This window comes from Aulostomus chinensis, chromosome 1 (assembly GCF_037954235.1).
Source record: "Aulostomus chinensis isolate RoL2024-O1b breed Wild chromosome 1, RoL_Achi_v1.0, whole genome shotgun sequence".
NCBI lineage: Eukaryota > Metazoa > Chordata > Actinopteri > Syngnathiformes > Aulostomidae > Aulostomus > Aulostomus chinensis.
The window spans coordinates 12,946,919-12,965,119 of NC_141320.1; the positions used below are offsets into that span (position 1 = coordinate 12,946,919).

Here is an 18,201-nt window from a genome sequence, read left to right on the forward strand (position 1 = left end):
GTTCAGATCTTTTATCTGAGTCTGGTTCTTGTCCTGGTCCGTTTTGAGGTTGGCCACCACAGCAGTGAGGTTCTGGAGCTCCTGGATTGCTCTTTTATTCTCACGTTCAAGAGTAGAAACTTGTTCCCTCAAGTTCTGGTTTTCTGTCTGTGTGTTGTCACACAGAGACTGAAGCTGCTCAAGGGCAGCTTTCTTCTCAGTCAGGTCTTCCTGCTCTGTCAGCCTTAGAGATGAAGGAGCAGGATCACATTGACCAGGATCATTCAGTGGATAAATACAGCTCCTACTGAGATCCACCAGATCTCTGAATGCTCCAACTACACAATCCAATGGAGTCATAGCCTTCTGTCCTGGGTTGATCTGAAGATCTTGAGCCAGACTAAATCTCCTGGAACTGTCAAGTGTTTAAAGACCAAAACTGCCCCATAAATGTGGAGTCTGGATTCTTTTCTAGAATGTGACGGCAATGACAGTCCTGCAGAGTGACATCACTGACATGACTGGATGACTTCAGTCACATGACTGGATGACAGTGTAGATTCCAATGTAGAGGTTGGGGAAATAGTCTCTGAGAATCCAACTTGAAGCCACGCCCTCCTTGTTCTTCTAAAACCCAAACAGAGACCATCAGTCTCCCTCCAATCCTGTACTTGGTTCAGTGTTGCTGTTCCATTTTGCAGCAGTAGGGGTCGCTGTGATACCAGGTTCAGTTCAAGATTCCCAACTCCAGCTCATGTTGGTGACCTCAGTGGTAGGTAAAATGGCGCTTCAGTGGATCATGTGATCAACTCATGTGTGTCCTCACTGCTCCACAGGTCTGTCAAATGTTCTGTAAAATAGTTGGACCCAGCAGAGCTACTAGATTAGGAGTTGATGGAGTCGTTGCAGATACCAGGGTCCAAAGTCCAGCTTGAACCTGGTTTGTGCAGTTCTTTGTCAAGCTAGCAGCCATTCTTTTCACTGCCAAGCTAAAGTGACTTCTGTCAACAAAGGTCAACATACAAAAGGATATTTCTGCTGTCAGTTCAAGATTTTGATCAAACTCCTTTTTCAGAGCTGGAACCTTCCTCTTGTGTCAGCTTTCTGTTCCCATCTCTATGGTAACGGTCAGTTTTGACCCACGTCTTCAATCAGCTGTCAAATAAACTAAAACAGTTTTCTATCCTCCAAGTTGTTTCCATCTCTTGGTGACCTTGTTAGGCTTCCTTATCCATGGAAATATTGATTGATTGTGTGTGTTTAGATGCATGTGTGACACTTCTGTGTGTTCTCTGCAGAGATGTTTCCTGCAGTTGAAGCACAATCCATTTGTCCTGCTGTCCTGACTGCTTGGGCAGTCCTGACACCTCTTTCTTCTGGAACCAGATCCTGAGTGGGGTTGTGGCTGTGGCTGTTCTGGTTGGTGTTGAGGCAGGGCTGCTGAGGAGGACGCTGTTGCACTCTTGGTGGATGTGGGTCCACAACACAAATGCATTCTATGCAGACACATCAAGGATGGTCTTTGTTTGTTGTGTTGTTGTGCAGGTCGATGGGAGAACGAGGCTGATGAGAGTCCCTGAAGCTCCCATGACTGGGAGAGGAGCTGCTGGCAGTGTTGCTGACAGTGCACTTCTGACTTCAGGTTTGGCTCTGTATGTTGCTTTATCATCTTATTTTGATAACTGGTCCAGACAGACCCTCACTATTTGATCATTCAGTGAACAACATTTGTTGGTTTGATTTGGTTTAACTAGAGGTTCTTGACAAAGTCAGAAAGACTTGATGCAGTCAACAAATTGATGTGCTTCTTTGCTGCATTTAAAACCTCCAACAGGTCACACAGGAGGAAGGTTAAATCATGTGACCATCATCATAACAGCTGTTGACCTTGTTTAACTAGTTGATGGTGCTAAATATCACCAGCTTGCTAACGTTAACTAGCTAATGTTGCTAGCCAGCTAATATTATTTTCTAACTTCAGGCCTAAATTTGGGATTGACTGTTAAAATTGTTCACCTCACCTTTGTAACACCAGGTTTTGTCTTGATGATGTCATTGTAACTGCCTTTCTGATTCTAAAATATAAATGCATCCAAGAATAAAAAGTCAAACTGCCCCTCCATGGAAACATCATATTTAATATACTGCAATATTCTTTTCCAGTGTACTACACTATATTTTTGTTTTATCAGAGAGACTTTAATGTCTGTCTTTGATCTCTAAACTCTGACTCTGATGTCATTGGTGGTGACTGAATTCTACCCCCTGACAGACTGGGAAGGCTCATATTGGTGATGTCATCATAAATATATGAAGGTCTTGTTTCAGTGAATTGAAGTGAAATAACTTGTTATTTTGTTTGTTGTTGTCATGGTGATTCGTGGTATCAGGGCTCCATTGATGATGTCATTTTGTCATGGTTGTACACATGTGACACTCAAGGTGAACATACTCACAACTGATTGAGTATCAGGTTCAGAACAGCTGATCTGACTTGGTCCAGAGTTTCCATCTCAGTGTCAACTCAGGAGTGACTGAGGAGAAGAGTTTCAGAACAGCCACAGTTGGGGGACTTCCATCCAGCAGCCATTTTCTATCCCTGTAAGGGAGTGAAGGGATCTGGAGCTGCTGGGTTCAGGTGGATCCAGAACACAAGATGGAGGTCAGTCAGGACCCCAGAAGGAGACCAGCATCTGGAAGGTGGAGATGCTTTAATCTGACACCGTTGTGTCAACAGTTCTGAAATCAGAACAAAAATAAACAGTAGTATTTCCACCTGCTGCTCCTGCATGTATTCAAGTGAACAGGAACACAGATTCATGCTCAACTTCTCCTGTGTGTTCATCCACAGTCACCAAACAACAACCAGACTGAAGAACTCCTTCATCCCCCGAGCCATTAAACTGTTAAACTCCTCACTGGAGGGGGGGAGGGCCAACAGAAGGACTGTAGGAGAGGGCTGAGCACCATTAGCTTAACCCAATAACAACCGGACACTCGTGTAATATAAGAGACTGTACATTATTATTATTATTATTATTATTATTATTATTATTATTATTTTTATTATTATTATAACTATTATATTTTATTATATTATATCATCATCACCATTATTATATGATATCATCATCATTATTAGTGTTATTATTATTATTATTGTTATAATAACAATTAAGAACAATTAATATTATGATTATTCCTGTCACTATGCATATATACATAACCATCCAGGTACACACAGGCACAGGCACGTGTATATATGCATATATATATATATATATATATATATATATATATATATATATATATATATATATATATAGTCTTTGTTTTCTCTTCTTTGCTATTTTTAGTCTAATCTATTGTAACAGTGCTGTGAATGTATGTTGAGGAGAGTGGAATTTCCCTCGCGGAACGTCCAAAAGGGATTAATAAAGTAGTCTGTCTGTCTGTTTGTCTGTCTGTCTGTCTGTCCAAACCAGACAAAAGGGGGTTTGCTAGCATGGCTGCTGAGGTAGAAAGGCTCTGTTTAAATTGAGTCCTTTTTCCATTTCTTTCCTGGCTTCTTCTAGCGGCGCTGTCGTCACTTCCTGTGACCGTGGAGGGAAGGGGTCACCCTTCAGAATAAGTTTGAAATCATTGTTACTTCCTCTTCAACATGCCTTTAGCAGACCAACTCACGAAACAGCTCAGTAAGGTAGTGTGGCTGAGTGGTCTAAGGTGCTGGATTAAGGCTCCAGTCTCTGAGGAGGTGTAGGTTCAAATCCCACCACTGCCATCATGTCCCAGGTCTCTGGAGAGGTGTGGCAGGTCTCTCCTCTCTGTGCTGGAGGTGTTGGCTGTTTTTGTCACTCAACAATGTGCAGTAACGCTGAGCTGCCTTCAAGCCAACAACATGGGCACAGTGTACCCAGAGCCACAGGCTCCTCCCAGTATATGCAGCACTGCCAGTGACCTCTGCTCCAGTGTAACGGTGACGCTCCAAACTGAAGCTGATCCAGGACCAGCTCAGGAGGAGCCATGGAGCAGACAGGCTCTCTGATTTAATGCTGCTGTCTGTTGAGAGGAACATCCCAGTTGACTCCAACAAGGCTGCTGATGTCTTCAGACCCAGGACCAGAAGAAGAACCCTCCTCTGAGTCCACAGACCTGAGCACCGCTGCTCTGACTACCAGGTTACCTCCTGGTTATCAGGGTGAAGTCATGGTGAGGTGGTCAGTTGTTCCTTGGGTTTTATTACAGAGGCCTGGGAGTTAAACACTGAAGTAAATCATTTTAATTCTTTACATGAAGTTTCCTGCTGTTTAGCTGGAAATGTTTGACAACTTCCTCCATGCTGGTGCCCCATCACACACAACAGGTGCACTTGTCCTCTTTTCACCTCTGACCCTCAAACATTCAATAATGTCCACAACTTTGGCACCAGGAAGACAGCAGGTGATGGCACCTGGGAGTTCAACAGACCTGATGATTGAACCACCAATCACAAGGATTTCAGCCTCCATTGTAAACAGAGAGTTTAGATGAGAGAGAACCTGCTGTCAGCCTCACCAGTCAGGACAGTGGCAGAGGCACCAGAGTTGAATGAAGCAGGACCACCTGGCAGGTCTCAGCTGGAGGTGATGACATCACTTGTCCTCTTTTCACCTCTGACCCACAAACATTCCACCAGTGAACGTCCAGAGACTGAAGCATCAACAGTTCAGCAACAATGAATTCTTCAAATCACCTCTGAAATAAGAGATGAATCTTTACCTGCTGAGGCTTCAGAGCCAAATTGTGAACCTTCAACACTCACATTCCTGTTCTTGTCTCAATCCTGCTCTCCTAAATCAAGACCTGTTCAATAGATGGTCAAGCAGAGAGGAGCAGAGGAAGAGAGCTGGGCCAGAACCAGCGGTTGATGGATCAAAACCATCCTCTGCTAAAAGAAAGGAGCCAAATAAACCTGGTTGTTTTGAAATGTGGATCTGTTAAAAAGAGGTGGAAATCAGAATTCAAACCAACTGCTGAGTTGTCCAACCAGCCGTCACATCACCTCCTGAGCTCTCAGCCTCCTCTTGACCAGGTTCTGGATGCTGATTCAGCAGGAGACAGGAAAGTAATCAATGTTGAAGGAATTTCAAAGCGTCCATCAACCTGCAGGACAAACTCCTTCACTGTGTGGGAGGTTCAGAGTCCCTGGTTTGATTGCAGCTTTGACCTGAGCAGGTGTTCGTCCTCATCTCAGTAACAGGGGACACTTTATCACAGCAGTGGACAAACATCAGCATTCATCACCCAGCAGCTCCTCTGATCAACAGAACAAGTTAAAGTATTCTGAGAAGGAGGGCATGGATCCCTCTACCTCTCACATGCTAAGCTAGCACTCTACCATTGGAGCTAAGTCCCTGCTAATGAGCAGCAGATGATGGAGGTTGACCTTCATGCAGGGTTGGATGACCTTCACCAGTTGGAGCTTCTCTGGTTGACCAACATGTGGAATCTCTGTCAATACTCCAGTGGTGTTTAAGTGATGAAAATATGGGTTAGTGACTGGGAGTGTGTGTGTGTGTGTGTGTGTGTGTGTGTGTGTGTGTGTGTGTGTGTGTGTGTGTGTGAGTGTGTGTGTGTGAGAGAGTGTCTGTGTGTGTGTTTGTTTGTGTGTTTATATGCAGATTTTTCCCTCGAACAATGGTTTTTATTTGAAGCAAGAAAGCAAGAGCCTCCAGATCAAAGACAGAATTGATGATGATGTCATCAGGGCTTTTATTGTTTATTTATTTGTACCTAGAATTCTGTCTTTGATCTCAGGAGGACATGAAAGAAACTCAACTTTGAAAAGTATATGAGAGCATTCAGCTTGGTTAGAAAACATTTTGACTGTTGAACAGTAGAGTTTGTTAGAAACAGTTTACAACACTTAGAATTAAATTGAAGATACAAAAACCTTCCACACTTAAATCCTGTCTCTAACTTCAAACTGGGGATGAACATTTTTATAATCAATCTGTCTCTATGTGTTGGCCCTGCCATGGACTGGTGACCTGTCCAGGATAAACCCCGCCCCTCACCTGAAGGCTGCTGGGATAGGCTCCACCCCCACTAACCATTGCAGATCATCAATAACCAAAGCTACTAAGGAGGATTACAGAGTTTGGGAGTCAGTGATTTAATAGAGTCTAACAAAGGGTTGAACCTGAATGAGACAGTCACCCTTCAGTCCTTTTCCCTGTTTGAGGACGTCACCATTGTGGATACGGTTCCCCCTATTCCTTAAGATAGCCAACTGAATCCTTCGCTCTTTAGAGCCTTTTAGGAATGCAACTGCTCCAGCCACATCTGGCCTATCTTTATGTTTAGACTCTCAATGACGAGCCATTTTATGGTCAGGTTTTGAACAAAATGCACGATAAAATGTTTTATTGTACAATCTGCTGCCATCGTGTTTTTTTTAAGCATAGGGATGGTATCTCAGGTCCCAGGTGATTTTATGCATTCAGTGTGCTTGGGTGCTGTAAGGACACTTCTGAACATTTGGCTTAGGGGGCCTCTCAAATTCCCTTTACCTGCCGGCCTTGTCAACCGGATGTCTGACTGTTTGACAGGTTTACGCAATCATACTCCTGTAGAATTTGCCAGGAAACCTGAACACTGAGGGAACTTGATAGGTGGAAAGCAACCGGATTTAGGATGTTTTACTGTACATTGGGCCTGTCATTCTACCTTCATACCTGGACGCAAACATCTACAAAAATGTCATGCTGCTGTTTTCTGGCATTGCCATTTTAGTCAGCCAACACTCTCTTCATTGCACTGGCAGTATTCTGAGACATTGCAGCAGATGTCTGAGACACTGGACCAGAGAGGAAGACCTGCTCAGCCTCCTGCATGGACCAGTTCTGCAGCTCAGTGATGATGACGAGGGATTCAGCATCGAGTTCATTTTAAACTTTTTGGAGGAAACACCTGTAAATTAACCAGCAGTTACTGGTGATGCTTCACAGTTTCCAAGCTCAAACGGCCTCCTGCTTGTTGGACTCACAATTTCCAAAAAATGCAGACATCAAAAGTCAAATCATGTTTTTGTTTGGTTTTGTGTTGTTTTGTTTTTTACTGGAGGAAAACTTCAAATTGTGATGATGTGTCTGACTTAGAAACTGAACCCCCAAAAATCAAAAAGTCTCCTTCTTCTGTGCCGTGATCTCAGAGCTGATCATGATTGATCTCATCAATAATCCTTGGCAGCCGACCAGTCACACACAGCCCCCCCCCCGAACACACACACTGAGACATGCAGCAGCTCACAGTAACTGCCTCAGTCACACAGCAGATAGACTCCTTTCTATAACAAGATAAGCAGTAGAAAATGGATGGAAGTGATGATGAACTGATGAACAGGTGATTTGTCCAAAAGTCAACATCAGATTCATTTCCAATCTGTGGAAGCAGTTTCATCTTGAGGTTCCAGGTAAGAACAGCCAGCTGTGGGCTGACACACATCTCTTCAGGAGCACTTCTATGCTCCAAACTTGCCAGGTTGAATTGTGTCTGTATTCTGAGGGCAGCAGGAGGACGGAGGAGTGAGGACACACACATTTGGAACTGAGAGCAGCTGTGTGTGGGATGTCCCCAGCAAAAATAAAACCAGCTCCTTCATGCTGACGATGAAGGCTCACAGTCACACTGACCCTGCTACAAATACTTTGATATGCAACAGACTGGTTTCTCTTCTGGTAGTTTGTTATCAACTGTTGTCACATTTAAGGATCAATTTAGCTGTTAAGATGAAGGCTCCAAAGGACCAGCTGGAGATGCCAGGGATTGAACCTGGGGCCTCATACATGCAAAGCATGCGCTCTACCACTGAGCTACATTCCCTCTGTCAAAGTCACTGTTTAACTGATGCAGGAACACAAACACAGACACAACATTTTTATTCTTCATTTTAGAGAAAAAAGGAAGTCAGCCTGTGATCTCAAAGGCTCTGTGATCTCAGGAGTTTCACTGTGATGTCAGCCCACACAACCTTAGACCACAGAGGCAAGTCAGGCTCCAGGAAGCTGAGGCTGCTCCGTTCTCAGTCCAGTCCAGAGTGAAGGTTTTCCTCTCAGAAGCTTTCCAATCCAGCCCAGATCCTCTCTGACTAGCAGGAGTCTTTGACCAGGAAATGAGAACTATATTGAACGTCTGCTCATCCTTAGAATGAAGTAAAAGTATTTGTGTTCCTAAAATAATCTCCAGATGCTAAGATCAATTATTAACATTGATTGACAGCTCTAAACTGACCCATCATCACAATACAGTTGCAAACTGAGGACTGGAATATTTAGAAATCCACAGTTGCTCATAACAACTGGTAGTACAAGTACACAGTAGAAACGACTGTAGGAAGTAGCAGTTGTGAGCCTTGAAGAAAATGCAGTAAAGACAGGAAGCCCCATCACATTGTCAGTGTTTCAGTGACTGGCATTGTGAAGAGACTGAGACAAAGTCAGTTATGAATGGAGGGCTGAGTTGGAGCAGAGGGGGGCAGGATCCTGGGGGTGGACTGTCTTTAGGGGGCTGAGGTGTCTGGTGGTCTTGGTGGACCCTCTGCATCTCAAGCTGAGACAACAGAGTCCTGTGTTCTTGAGTCATTGTCTATAGTGTCTGTTGTTGGAGAGCTCAGTGTGGTCCCTGATGGTCTAGTGGCTAGGATTCGGTGCTCTCACCGTTGCGGCCTAGGGTTCAAGTCCTGGTCAGGGAAGCTGTGGATACCCTGAGGTTCTAGCCAACTATGGACTGATAGCTGACCTCCCCTCCTCTCTAAAATCCTGGAGAAATCAGCTGAGTGACTTCCTCCATAGCAAGAGTTGATTTGAGGGTTTCAGCCTGGTTTTAGAGCCCAGCACAGAGACAGCACTGGTAGAAGTTACTGGATATATAAATATATATTATAGATAAATATCGGCCGACTCACCAATGGCTGAGGAATACATTCAGTCAGTAGCATATCAGTCCTCTGAAGCTGTAACGTGAGCCCACTTCTACCGACTAGAGGAGAGGTAAAATTTCACCTGAAATCTGAGGTTTGTCCCTCAAAAAGAACCGCAATGTACTAAAAGTTTCCTCCCCAGAATGATTCTATCAACAAACACTTTAAATTGATATTCTGGAGTTTTATTTCAGTCGCCTGGAATGTGCTGTGGAGTGAGTAAGATGGTATTTAAATGGCAGGCCTATCTACTCGCGCTAGCACTAGCATTGCAGATAGCGTCAGCAGGACCAGACCCAATGGGTCCAAAACTGTCTCCAGTTGCTGGGAGCACCCTGGGTGAGCTGGGAAGGCCAAAGGTCCAGAAAAGTGAACCTCCCCTTCAAGACTGCAGCTGCTCAAGAATGCAGCTGCACGTGCATAGACAGGAACTAGGAGGAGAGACCACATCACCAATCCAGAACAGAGTTTAAAATCCTTCTCCTCACTCTGAAAGCTCTGAAAGGAAAATTCCAGCTAAAAAGGAACCTCAGGTGTGTTCTTGTGTTTTTATTATTTTGAACGACTGCAAATGGAACCCAGTTGTGGTGAATAGTAATAAAAAGAAGAAAGAGAAGTAACATCCATCCATCGGATTCTTCTGCTTATTCCTACACATTAAGGGTCACGGGGGGGCTGGAGCCTATCCCAGCGTCAACGGGCGAAAGGCGGGGTTCACCCTGGACAGGTCGCCAGTCCATCACAGGGCCAACATAGAGAGACGGACAACCATTCACACTCACATTCATACCTACGGTCAATTTAGAGAATCAATCAGCCTCGTCCCCAATTGCAGGTCTTTGGACGGTGGGAGGAAGCCGGAGTACCAGAGAGAACCCACGCAGGAACAGGGAGAACATGGAGACTCACACAGAAAGATCCCACGCCCGAGCCGGGACTCAAACCTGGAACCCTCTTGTTGTGAGGCCACAGTGCTGACCACTGCACCACCGTGCAGCCCGAGAAGTAACATAATTTCTTAATTTCTGTATAGATTTGCCAATCCGATTCAAAACCAGATATTATCGCTGCCTGTTTTGCTTCATTTCTCCATCTCACTGCTTCTCTTAGTTCTGTGTCCACCCAGGGTGATTTCATATTCCTGACTGTATATTTTCTTAGAGGAGCATGTCCTTTCCTTGCAGTTACCACTCGGTTCTGATCAGAACACCCCACTGGTCTAGATAATGCTTTGGAACAGAAATAGCTCCAGTTTGGGAGTATGTGGTCTGTGCATGTTTCACTTTCGCCCCATCTTTCCTAGAACACTCTTGTTGATCTTTCCACCATCTGTGTTCAATTACATGTTCTTGCATCGCAGCTTCTCTTGAAGTGGACAAGTTCCAATCTATGTTTGTGTCTCCAGGCAAATAAATGTCTCGATCAAGATGGCGTCCTCTATCTAACATGAAACCTTGCACTTGGTGGTCTGGACACACCCTACAAGCAATGGTTGAACATGAGGTAGACTGATTTGCACCCAGATCACTTCAGTATTGCAGCCATCAAATCCAATCTTTCTTTTGCTGGAATGTGATTTTGTACATAAACTGCTCCACCTCCTCCATAGCTGTTCCTGTCTCTTGTAAAAATATTGTACCCCTGGATTCCCAGTGCATCCTCATTGAATGTATCATCAAGGTGAGTTTGTGATCTTGCCAATAGACGGATATCCAAGGACAAGAGTTGGGACACTTCTGTTATTCTATTTCTCAGGCTGCAGATATTTTTGTGAGCCGACTGAAACCCTTTTCTTGGTAAATTAATTACAATCATAATAAACATAAATGGGACTTAATCGTCTTTCCTTTATTTTGTGAACCATAACACACAACCACACACACAGACACACACGATTTTCCAATTAACATACTGCAACCTCATCTTCTCGCCCCACCCCGACTGATGAACTATCTGGCCATGACTTGTCTTCCAATAACAATACAGCCACATGCAACAGGACAGTTTGTGTCCATGTGTAGAGTCAAAACATATATATACATACACACATGTACACACATGATGTCATCATAAAAACCCTTCCTCTGGGGAATTGTGAGTCATGTAATGTGCTACAGGGCCGAGTCGTTGTGCTTCTATTCCTTCTACAACAGCCACGGAAATATGGGGCGAGGTTTTATCAACCTGAAACAGTGACAAAGCCAAACCTCCAACGTTTGGTAAATAGAAAACACCTTTTGGGGTTCTTGCCAAAGTATCTGAGAACACAGAGAATTGTGATCCCATATTTGGGTCTAACAGTTTGAAGTAGGCAACATCCGTTCCTGTCATATCAACATGTAGAGTTACATGGAGGTCTTGTAAACCTGTTAACCTGGAATGATCTGGCAGGTCTTCTTTTCCTGCTAAGAAATCATCCGTCTGAATCCAGGACACCGTCAGCATCTGATTGAAAAGGAGTACATGAGAGAATAATAGCATCCTGTATTTACAGCCTGTAGCATGTTGAAGAAGCATTCAGAATCATGGTCAGGGACTGTGCTATGAACGCCTTCAGGAGAACAATGAATAGTTGCACGCCACTTGGTGAACAAATCCCGACCCAATAGATTACTTGGTGAGTTATCAGTGATTACAAATGGATGCTCTCATGAAATGAGTCCAAACTGAACTTTGGCTGGTGCTCCAATGGACTTTGCATAGTTACTCCAGCAATTGCTACTGTTTTTATATTTTCAGAAGTAGGAACTAATCCTACACAGTTAGCATCTGACTTATTAATGGTGGAAACTGATGCACCTGTGTCCCCTAAGAGTTCAGCAGATTTTCCATCTACTGATAATTCAACTTTAGGTTCAGCAGTTAGAGTTATTTGAGAGCATTCAGTTACAACTTTCTGTTTTTCATTTTCATTGTTGCACACTGGAAGACACTGAAGTGCTGTCCTATTGTTGAGGGGGATGCCACAGGTTCAGAGGCGGTCCTGGTCTGGGGCCCTGTGGAGTCTGAGGTCTTGGGTGCCAGTTTCCTCTTCTTGTTGGTCTTGGCCTTCAAACCCTCTACCTCTTCTAGGATACAATCCTCTTCATTAATCACTTCTTCTCCTTCATCATTTAACACATTTTTGTCCTGGTATCCTAGGTTTCCAGGTTCTAGTTCTTCTTCTAAACGCAGGGCTCCATTGAGCAGTGGGAGAGAGTGAGGCAGACAAGTTCTGCTCTCTTTTAGGAAGCTTAGACAGTTCACTAAGTGACGGAACAGGACTTTGGAGATCATCATTGGCAGCAGCAGCTGCTCAAGCAGAGGTGGAGGACTGAGTAGGTTTGCTACTGGGAGTCTGCTGCTGTAACTGGTAAAAGGTGTTCTCCTACCAGTCTACATGATCAGTGGAGTCGTTGCATTGAGTCTGTAACCTCAGGTGTTTAGGATCCCATCCTCGTCGCCATTAATTATGGTCAAGTGGCCCTGCGTGGGGGGGTCATCCGGCGGAGCAGTGAACAGAAAGGAGGCGTGGTCTCTTTCTCAAACCTTACACACTTTATTCATGCATGAGAGAGAAGTTACAGCACTCATAGAGCATCAGAAGTTCTCTGATGTTTCTGAGGAACAGTCAGCTATTCATCACCGTGGGGAGGGGACATACAGATTGGAGGTAGAGTCATGTCACATCCAAGGATTCTCAAAATCTCAAAATAGGCGCCCAGGTTGAGGTCAAATAGTTCAGATTATTAAAATTAACACATGCAAACATCAATCTGCCAACCACAAAGTAAGTTTACAACTTTGAGACCTGGAGCATGAGGGTACACACTTCAGCTCCTGTGGTTTGACCCAAATATATTTTAACGTCCATGAATAAGAATCGTATTCTGCATGAATAGCACTTTTACAACATGAGCAAACATTCTCTAAGGTTTTAATCGTCTCAGCTGTGACGCTCTTCCACATTCTGCCTGACGTTTGCAGAGAAACATAGAAACCAACAGGTCATCTTCAGCTCCACAAATCCTGAGTGTCATATATTTTCATGAGCTCTTTTCTTGATAACTCATCTGGAGGGCAGGGAGCTGTTCATTCCTCTGAGTTGGAAGCTCCTGAGTCCAGAGCTCTCTTTACTGACACCCCATTACTGGCCACTGCTTCCTCCTCATCCATCGTCACTTGGATTTTCAGCAGCCAACATCTCTTCCTTTCACCTCTAAAAACTCGTGCACACGTGCGCGCACACACACACACACACACACACACACACACACAGACTCCACTAATGATCACATCTCATTTTTCTCTTAGTTCAATTTCAGTTTATTTTTGCATTTTTTGTGAAATGAATTCTTCAGTTGGACTTCAACATGAAACTCTCACTCTGGTTACGGCTTCAGAGCGACATTGTGACAAATGGTTTATTTCAAGGGTGTGTTCTCATGTGTGTTTTCAGGTATCTCTTATCTAAAAATCGTTTGCCACATACCGAGCAGGGGAATGGTTTCTCCTCAGTGTGTGTTCTTTTGTGTCTTTTCAGATCCCCCTTTTTGGTAAATCTTGTGCCACAAACTGAGCAGGGGAAAGGTTTCTCCCCTGTGTGCGTTCTTGTGTGTATTTTCAGATCTCCCTTTCTGGAAAATCTTTTGCCACAAACTGAGCAGGGGTATGGTTTCTCCCCTGTATGTGTTCTCATGTGTCTTGTTAGTTGTCCTTTTTCTGAGAACCTTTTGCCACAGATAGGGCAGGGGACTGGTTTCTCCCCAGTGTGAATGTACATGTGTGTTTTCAGATGTCCTTTAAGTGAGAATGTTTTGCCACAAATAGAACAGGAAAATGGTTTCTCCCCAGTATGTGTTCTCATGTGACTTTTCAGATATGCCTTTTCTGAAAATCTTTTGCCACAAACTGAGCATGAGAACGGTTTCTCCCCAGTGTGTGTTCTCATGTGTTTATCTAAACTATTTTTGTAACTATAACCTTTACTGCATGTTGAGCACCTAAAGGGACGCTCATCCTTCCTGACTTCAGTATCAGCTTCAGAAGAGTCTGACATCTGGTCGTCAGTCTGGGGTTGTACAAGTGGATCTGGATCTACCTTGCTGGCTGGTTCTGGTTCTGGTCCTCCACACTCTTCTCCATCAGCTTCTGTTTTCAGAGGGTGAACTGGGCTGCTGCTCAGAGACTCTTCTTTCAAGTTCTCCTCAGTTAGACTCTGATGAAGCTGTGGGAACTCAGGTTTCTCTTCGTTCCCTTCACTCTTCACAGGGACCAGAGTGAAGGGGAACGTGGTGATATCAGCCTCCTCCTGTCCTTGAAGCTGCCCTCCCTCCTCACTGGTCCAGAGCTCCTCCCACTCCTCTTTAATGTGGGGGGGCTCTGGGTCCTGCAGCTCAGGGGGAACCTCTTCTTTAATCACCAGCAGCTGCTCCACATCTGCAGGACACAAACAGCAACATCAGAATCTCTTCATTTGACTCTGAAACAGCGGAGCAACAGACAGAAACAGAAATCAACTAAGATCTGTTATCACGTAACTTCAAACTGAACATTCTTGAATGACTGCAGATGTGTATGATGGTGTCTCATTGACTAATAAAAGTAGGGCTGCATTTCAAAATAAGAGAATATTAATAAAACTGTGCATGTTCAAATCAAGTGCTCCATTTCAGAAAAATAACAAAGGAGCCAAAGCTTGAGTTTCTCTTGTCCTGTCTCACATCTTGACTCAGTCTCAATCTCACAGAGAGGAAATCCCTCCACAGGTGAACCCTTGACTTCCTTCCCCTCTTGTGTTCTGCTCCTCCACTTCTTTGCTCACTGAGAGAATTGAGCTGACAGGATTTTAAACCTGGGCCTGAATGGAGAGGAGGGGCTCATTAGTGAGCCTGGAACGATCCTTAGTTTGATGAAGAGGAGGGGGAACCTGCCTGCAGTGGTTATGAGGAGCCAAAAAGGACCAAACACAAAGATGTGATTTTTTGAGGCGGTGGTGTTACAGATTACAGTGGTGTTACAGGTGGTGGTTTGTTACAGGTGGTGGTTTGTTACAGGTGGTGGTCTCAGATTGAGACTCTGTATGCAGATGATGTTTCCTGTAAAACAGGATAATTAAGACAATCGGTGAGACGCGTCTGCTCTGTTCAGCTTCTCCGTGAAGACTGGGAAGCAAACCGGCGTTCACCGGGAGAAGCAGCCCGCGACACTGCCCCCTGCTGGCGGAATGACAAAACTCTCCCATTTTACATGGGACAGAAATAACATTAAAAAATAATCAAAATAACATAAAATGTGACCGACATTTAATGAGCGTCACAGTGGCATAAACAGACAGACATCGCTATCGGTCGATGCTGCTGGGAGCGACACAACACCTTCTCCTGGTCAGTGTACGGGGACTCACCTGCTCTGTCCAGCCTGACTCGGGGCTTCAGCACGGCATCGAGCAGCAACCTCTGCCGGCGGTTCTCCCGCTCGTACTCCGCCACGGTTTCCTCCAGCAGAGCCACGATCTGCTCCGCGGCCGCCGCCAGCCGCTCGGTGAGCAGCGCTCTCAGCACCGGGACTCCAGCCGCTGAGTCTCCTTCTCCCAGCTGCAGCAGGAAGTCTTCAGCGGCGGCGAGGATCCGCTCCTGGACCGACACCCGCAGCAGCTGCGCGGCGCACATGTTGATGTTCTACCGGCGCCACTCAGCCTTCAGGAGACAAAGACCGAGGCCTTCCGCTTCTTTTCTTCTTCGTCTTCTTCAAAACGAGCAGAGTCCAAGCTCTGTTCTCTGTGCCACTCCAGACTCGCTAACCTGGTAGCAGCGGTAGTGATGAGTGGAGTGATCCAGGATTTCGTTTTGAAAAGCGCGTATTGATGACGTATTTAGTGACGTCCAAAGCCTCGCCGACCGGAAGTGGCCACGTGACGGATTCAGGACCTGGTTCTCCGGCTTGGCGTGAGATTCTAAACCACTAAAGCCTGATTTATGCTTCTGCGTCGACGCGTGGTGACGTCAACGTCGAGGATTGTGATTTGTCCGCTCAAAACGTCATTTCCGGTTCAGTCGCAGCACAACAACACCGCCATTTTCAAAGTTTCTGTGGTGAAAGCTCCAAGAAAAAATTGACCAAGACGAAGAAAGGATTATTGGCGGCACTACAAAGACTGACAAATGGCCAACAATTGTCTGTGACCGGAAGAAAACCAAGGAATCCGACAAGAGCCCGTAAACAATACAAAGACAAAGCCACACCCCCTAGCGGCTTGGCGGTGAATTGCAGAGCAACGCGTTCCCTCGACGCAGAATAAACCAGGCTTCCCAGTCGCACCTGTTTTACGCCCCCGTGCCAGATAAGGACCCCCATCGGGCTGTGCCACTCTGGAGGGAGCGCGTCTCACAGTCAGTCAGCGGAACCATGCGGATCCGGGCCGGAGCTGTGGGAAGGAGCGCCAATTGTATCGGGTTGTTGTTTTCTGGACTGCAGCAGAACAGGAGCAGCCGGGACTGGAATGTAGAAGTAGGTTATCTTGAAGTTGACTCAGTTATGGTGAACGATATTGTGGTTCAACACTTTAATGAGCTTTAAGGCAAACATATTTCATGAGGAAACAACGCTGGAATTGGACGGATTTCAGCGGCACACAACAACGTATCCGATACACCTCATTGGAAACCTGGTGGTCTAAGACTAAGAAACACCAGTCACCATGAAGAAAGGAACTTTTAGCTGAGTACTCATGTTCTTTTCTGCAGGTTGAATGTCGCATTTGTTGGACAGAAGCGTCTCATCTCAACAAAAGCACCTCTTCAGTGCTGAGGCATGATGGGGCCAGGCATGAGAATGAAGTCCCAGATCCACCAGGATGAACTCAGGTATACAGCCACTCTCCAACTGACTCACAGTTGCTTCATTGATCATTAATTCCTCTTCATTTCTTCTCTCCTTCATCTTAAACCATCCAGCTTCCAGGAAGCAGATGCTGGATGAGGCTCTGCTGAATTTGATCCTGAAGGACTGCCAGCCCCTCAGCACTGTTGAGAGGGAAAGGTTCAGGGAACTGGTTCAGGTCCTTGAGCCTCATATGTTTGCCAACCAGAAAGGTTTGTGTGGAAATGATCTAAAGCAGTAGTTGATATCTCCAGTTTATTTCATCTCTAATTTCAATGTATTGATTTACTCTGGGTGTCATTTTCAGACCATCAAACAAACGGTGGCCAAAAAGTACCAGGAGGAACGGGAAGGAGTGAAAAAGGAAGTCCAGCTGCCATGTGGACATCTGTGGACATGGAGGCTCCCTTGGCTCTGACCTGTCACTGCATTCGTGAGAATGAATGTGTTGGGAGTGCAAGACTTTCCACAAAGTCACCCTGCTGACAGTTTGGCCCCAGTCCAAAGAGGCCTGATGGAGGACTGGGCCATCACCAACAAAGTCAAGTGTCTTGTGAGCGACGCAGCACCAAACATGACAGCATCCACTAGACAGCTCCAAATTCACCACTCAGTCTGCACTGCACATCGTCTGAATCTAGGAGTCAGAAAATCCTGTGATCAGATCCCCACTTCCATCATCAGACACAAAGCCAGGAACACTGTCACATCCTTCAGATCAGCACTACAGCCAAGGAGAAGCTGGCTCAGGTGCAGCAACAGATGGGAGGGCCAACCCTGAAACTCATCAGTGAGGTGCCAACACGCTGGAACAGCACACACAGCTGTCAGGGCTGCATGGTGAGAGGGAACCAGTGTGGGAACCTCTGGCCTCTCTAAGACAGATTTGACTCCACTGACAGCTGAGGAGTTCACCACCATAGGAGAAGCACTTCTAGTAAACAGAGGTCATTCTAGTAGCCTGGTCCCTCTGTGGTTGAGCTATAATTTTAGGAAATATGGTCATTATTCAATGGTGACATCTCTCTGCTGAATAATGTAGAACTGAACGGATCCACTGGACCTTCTTTTTACAAACAGCAGCATGCAGCAGCTGTCCTGAGTGGAAAACTGCACATTTCTGTTGGTGAGAGTTAATCAAGCGATGGACTTTGTCTCTCAACAGAAGCTGTGTGGAAAAACCCTGCAGCTACGAGCGCTTCAGATTCTGAGAGTGATTCTTACGCCATTGGCTGGTTTAACCTGGCGTCTGACCGTGGAGGTGGCCGAGAGGAGCGTGACATGGCTGCACAGGTAAATCAGCTAAAGCAGTGTTAGTCTTTGGCAGCAGGCCAGGCCGACAAATGCTAATGTCTCTGACTGACTGACTGATGAAGTTGGACCATTGTTCAGCCACAATGATG

The 18,201-nt window shown here is 45.4% G+C and overlaps 1 protein-coding gene and 1 non-coding gene across 2 annotated transcripts; both read right to left on the reverse strand.

Moving 5' to 3' along the window:
• Nucleotides 1-7,770: 7,770 nt before the first annotated feature.
• On the reverse strand, nucleotides 7,771-7,842 carry trnaa-ugc (transfer RNA alanine (anticodon UGC)). Its single transcript has one exon. It is a non-coding gene; the product is annotated as a tRNA-Ala (tRNA).
• A 5,456-nt stretch (nucleotides 7,843-13,298) lies between these two features.
• LOC147270414 (uncharacterized) lies at nucleotides 13,299-14,372 on the reverse strand (the record flags this gene model as incomplete). The annotated part of the gene is made up of 2 exons (XM_086205186.1): nucleotides 13,299-13,931; nucleotides 14,019-14,372. Coding segments are annotated over 2 exons (939 nt in total), but the record flags the coding sequence as incomplete, so codon positions are not given.
• Between the last annotated feature and the right edge of the window lie 3,829 nt (nucleotides 14,373-18,201).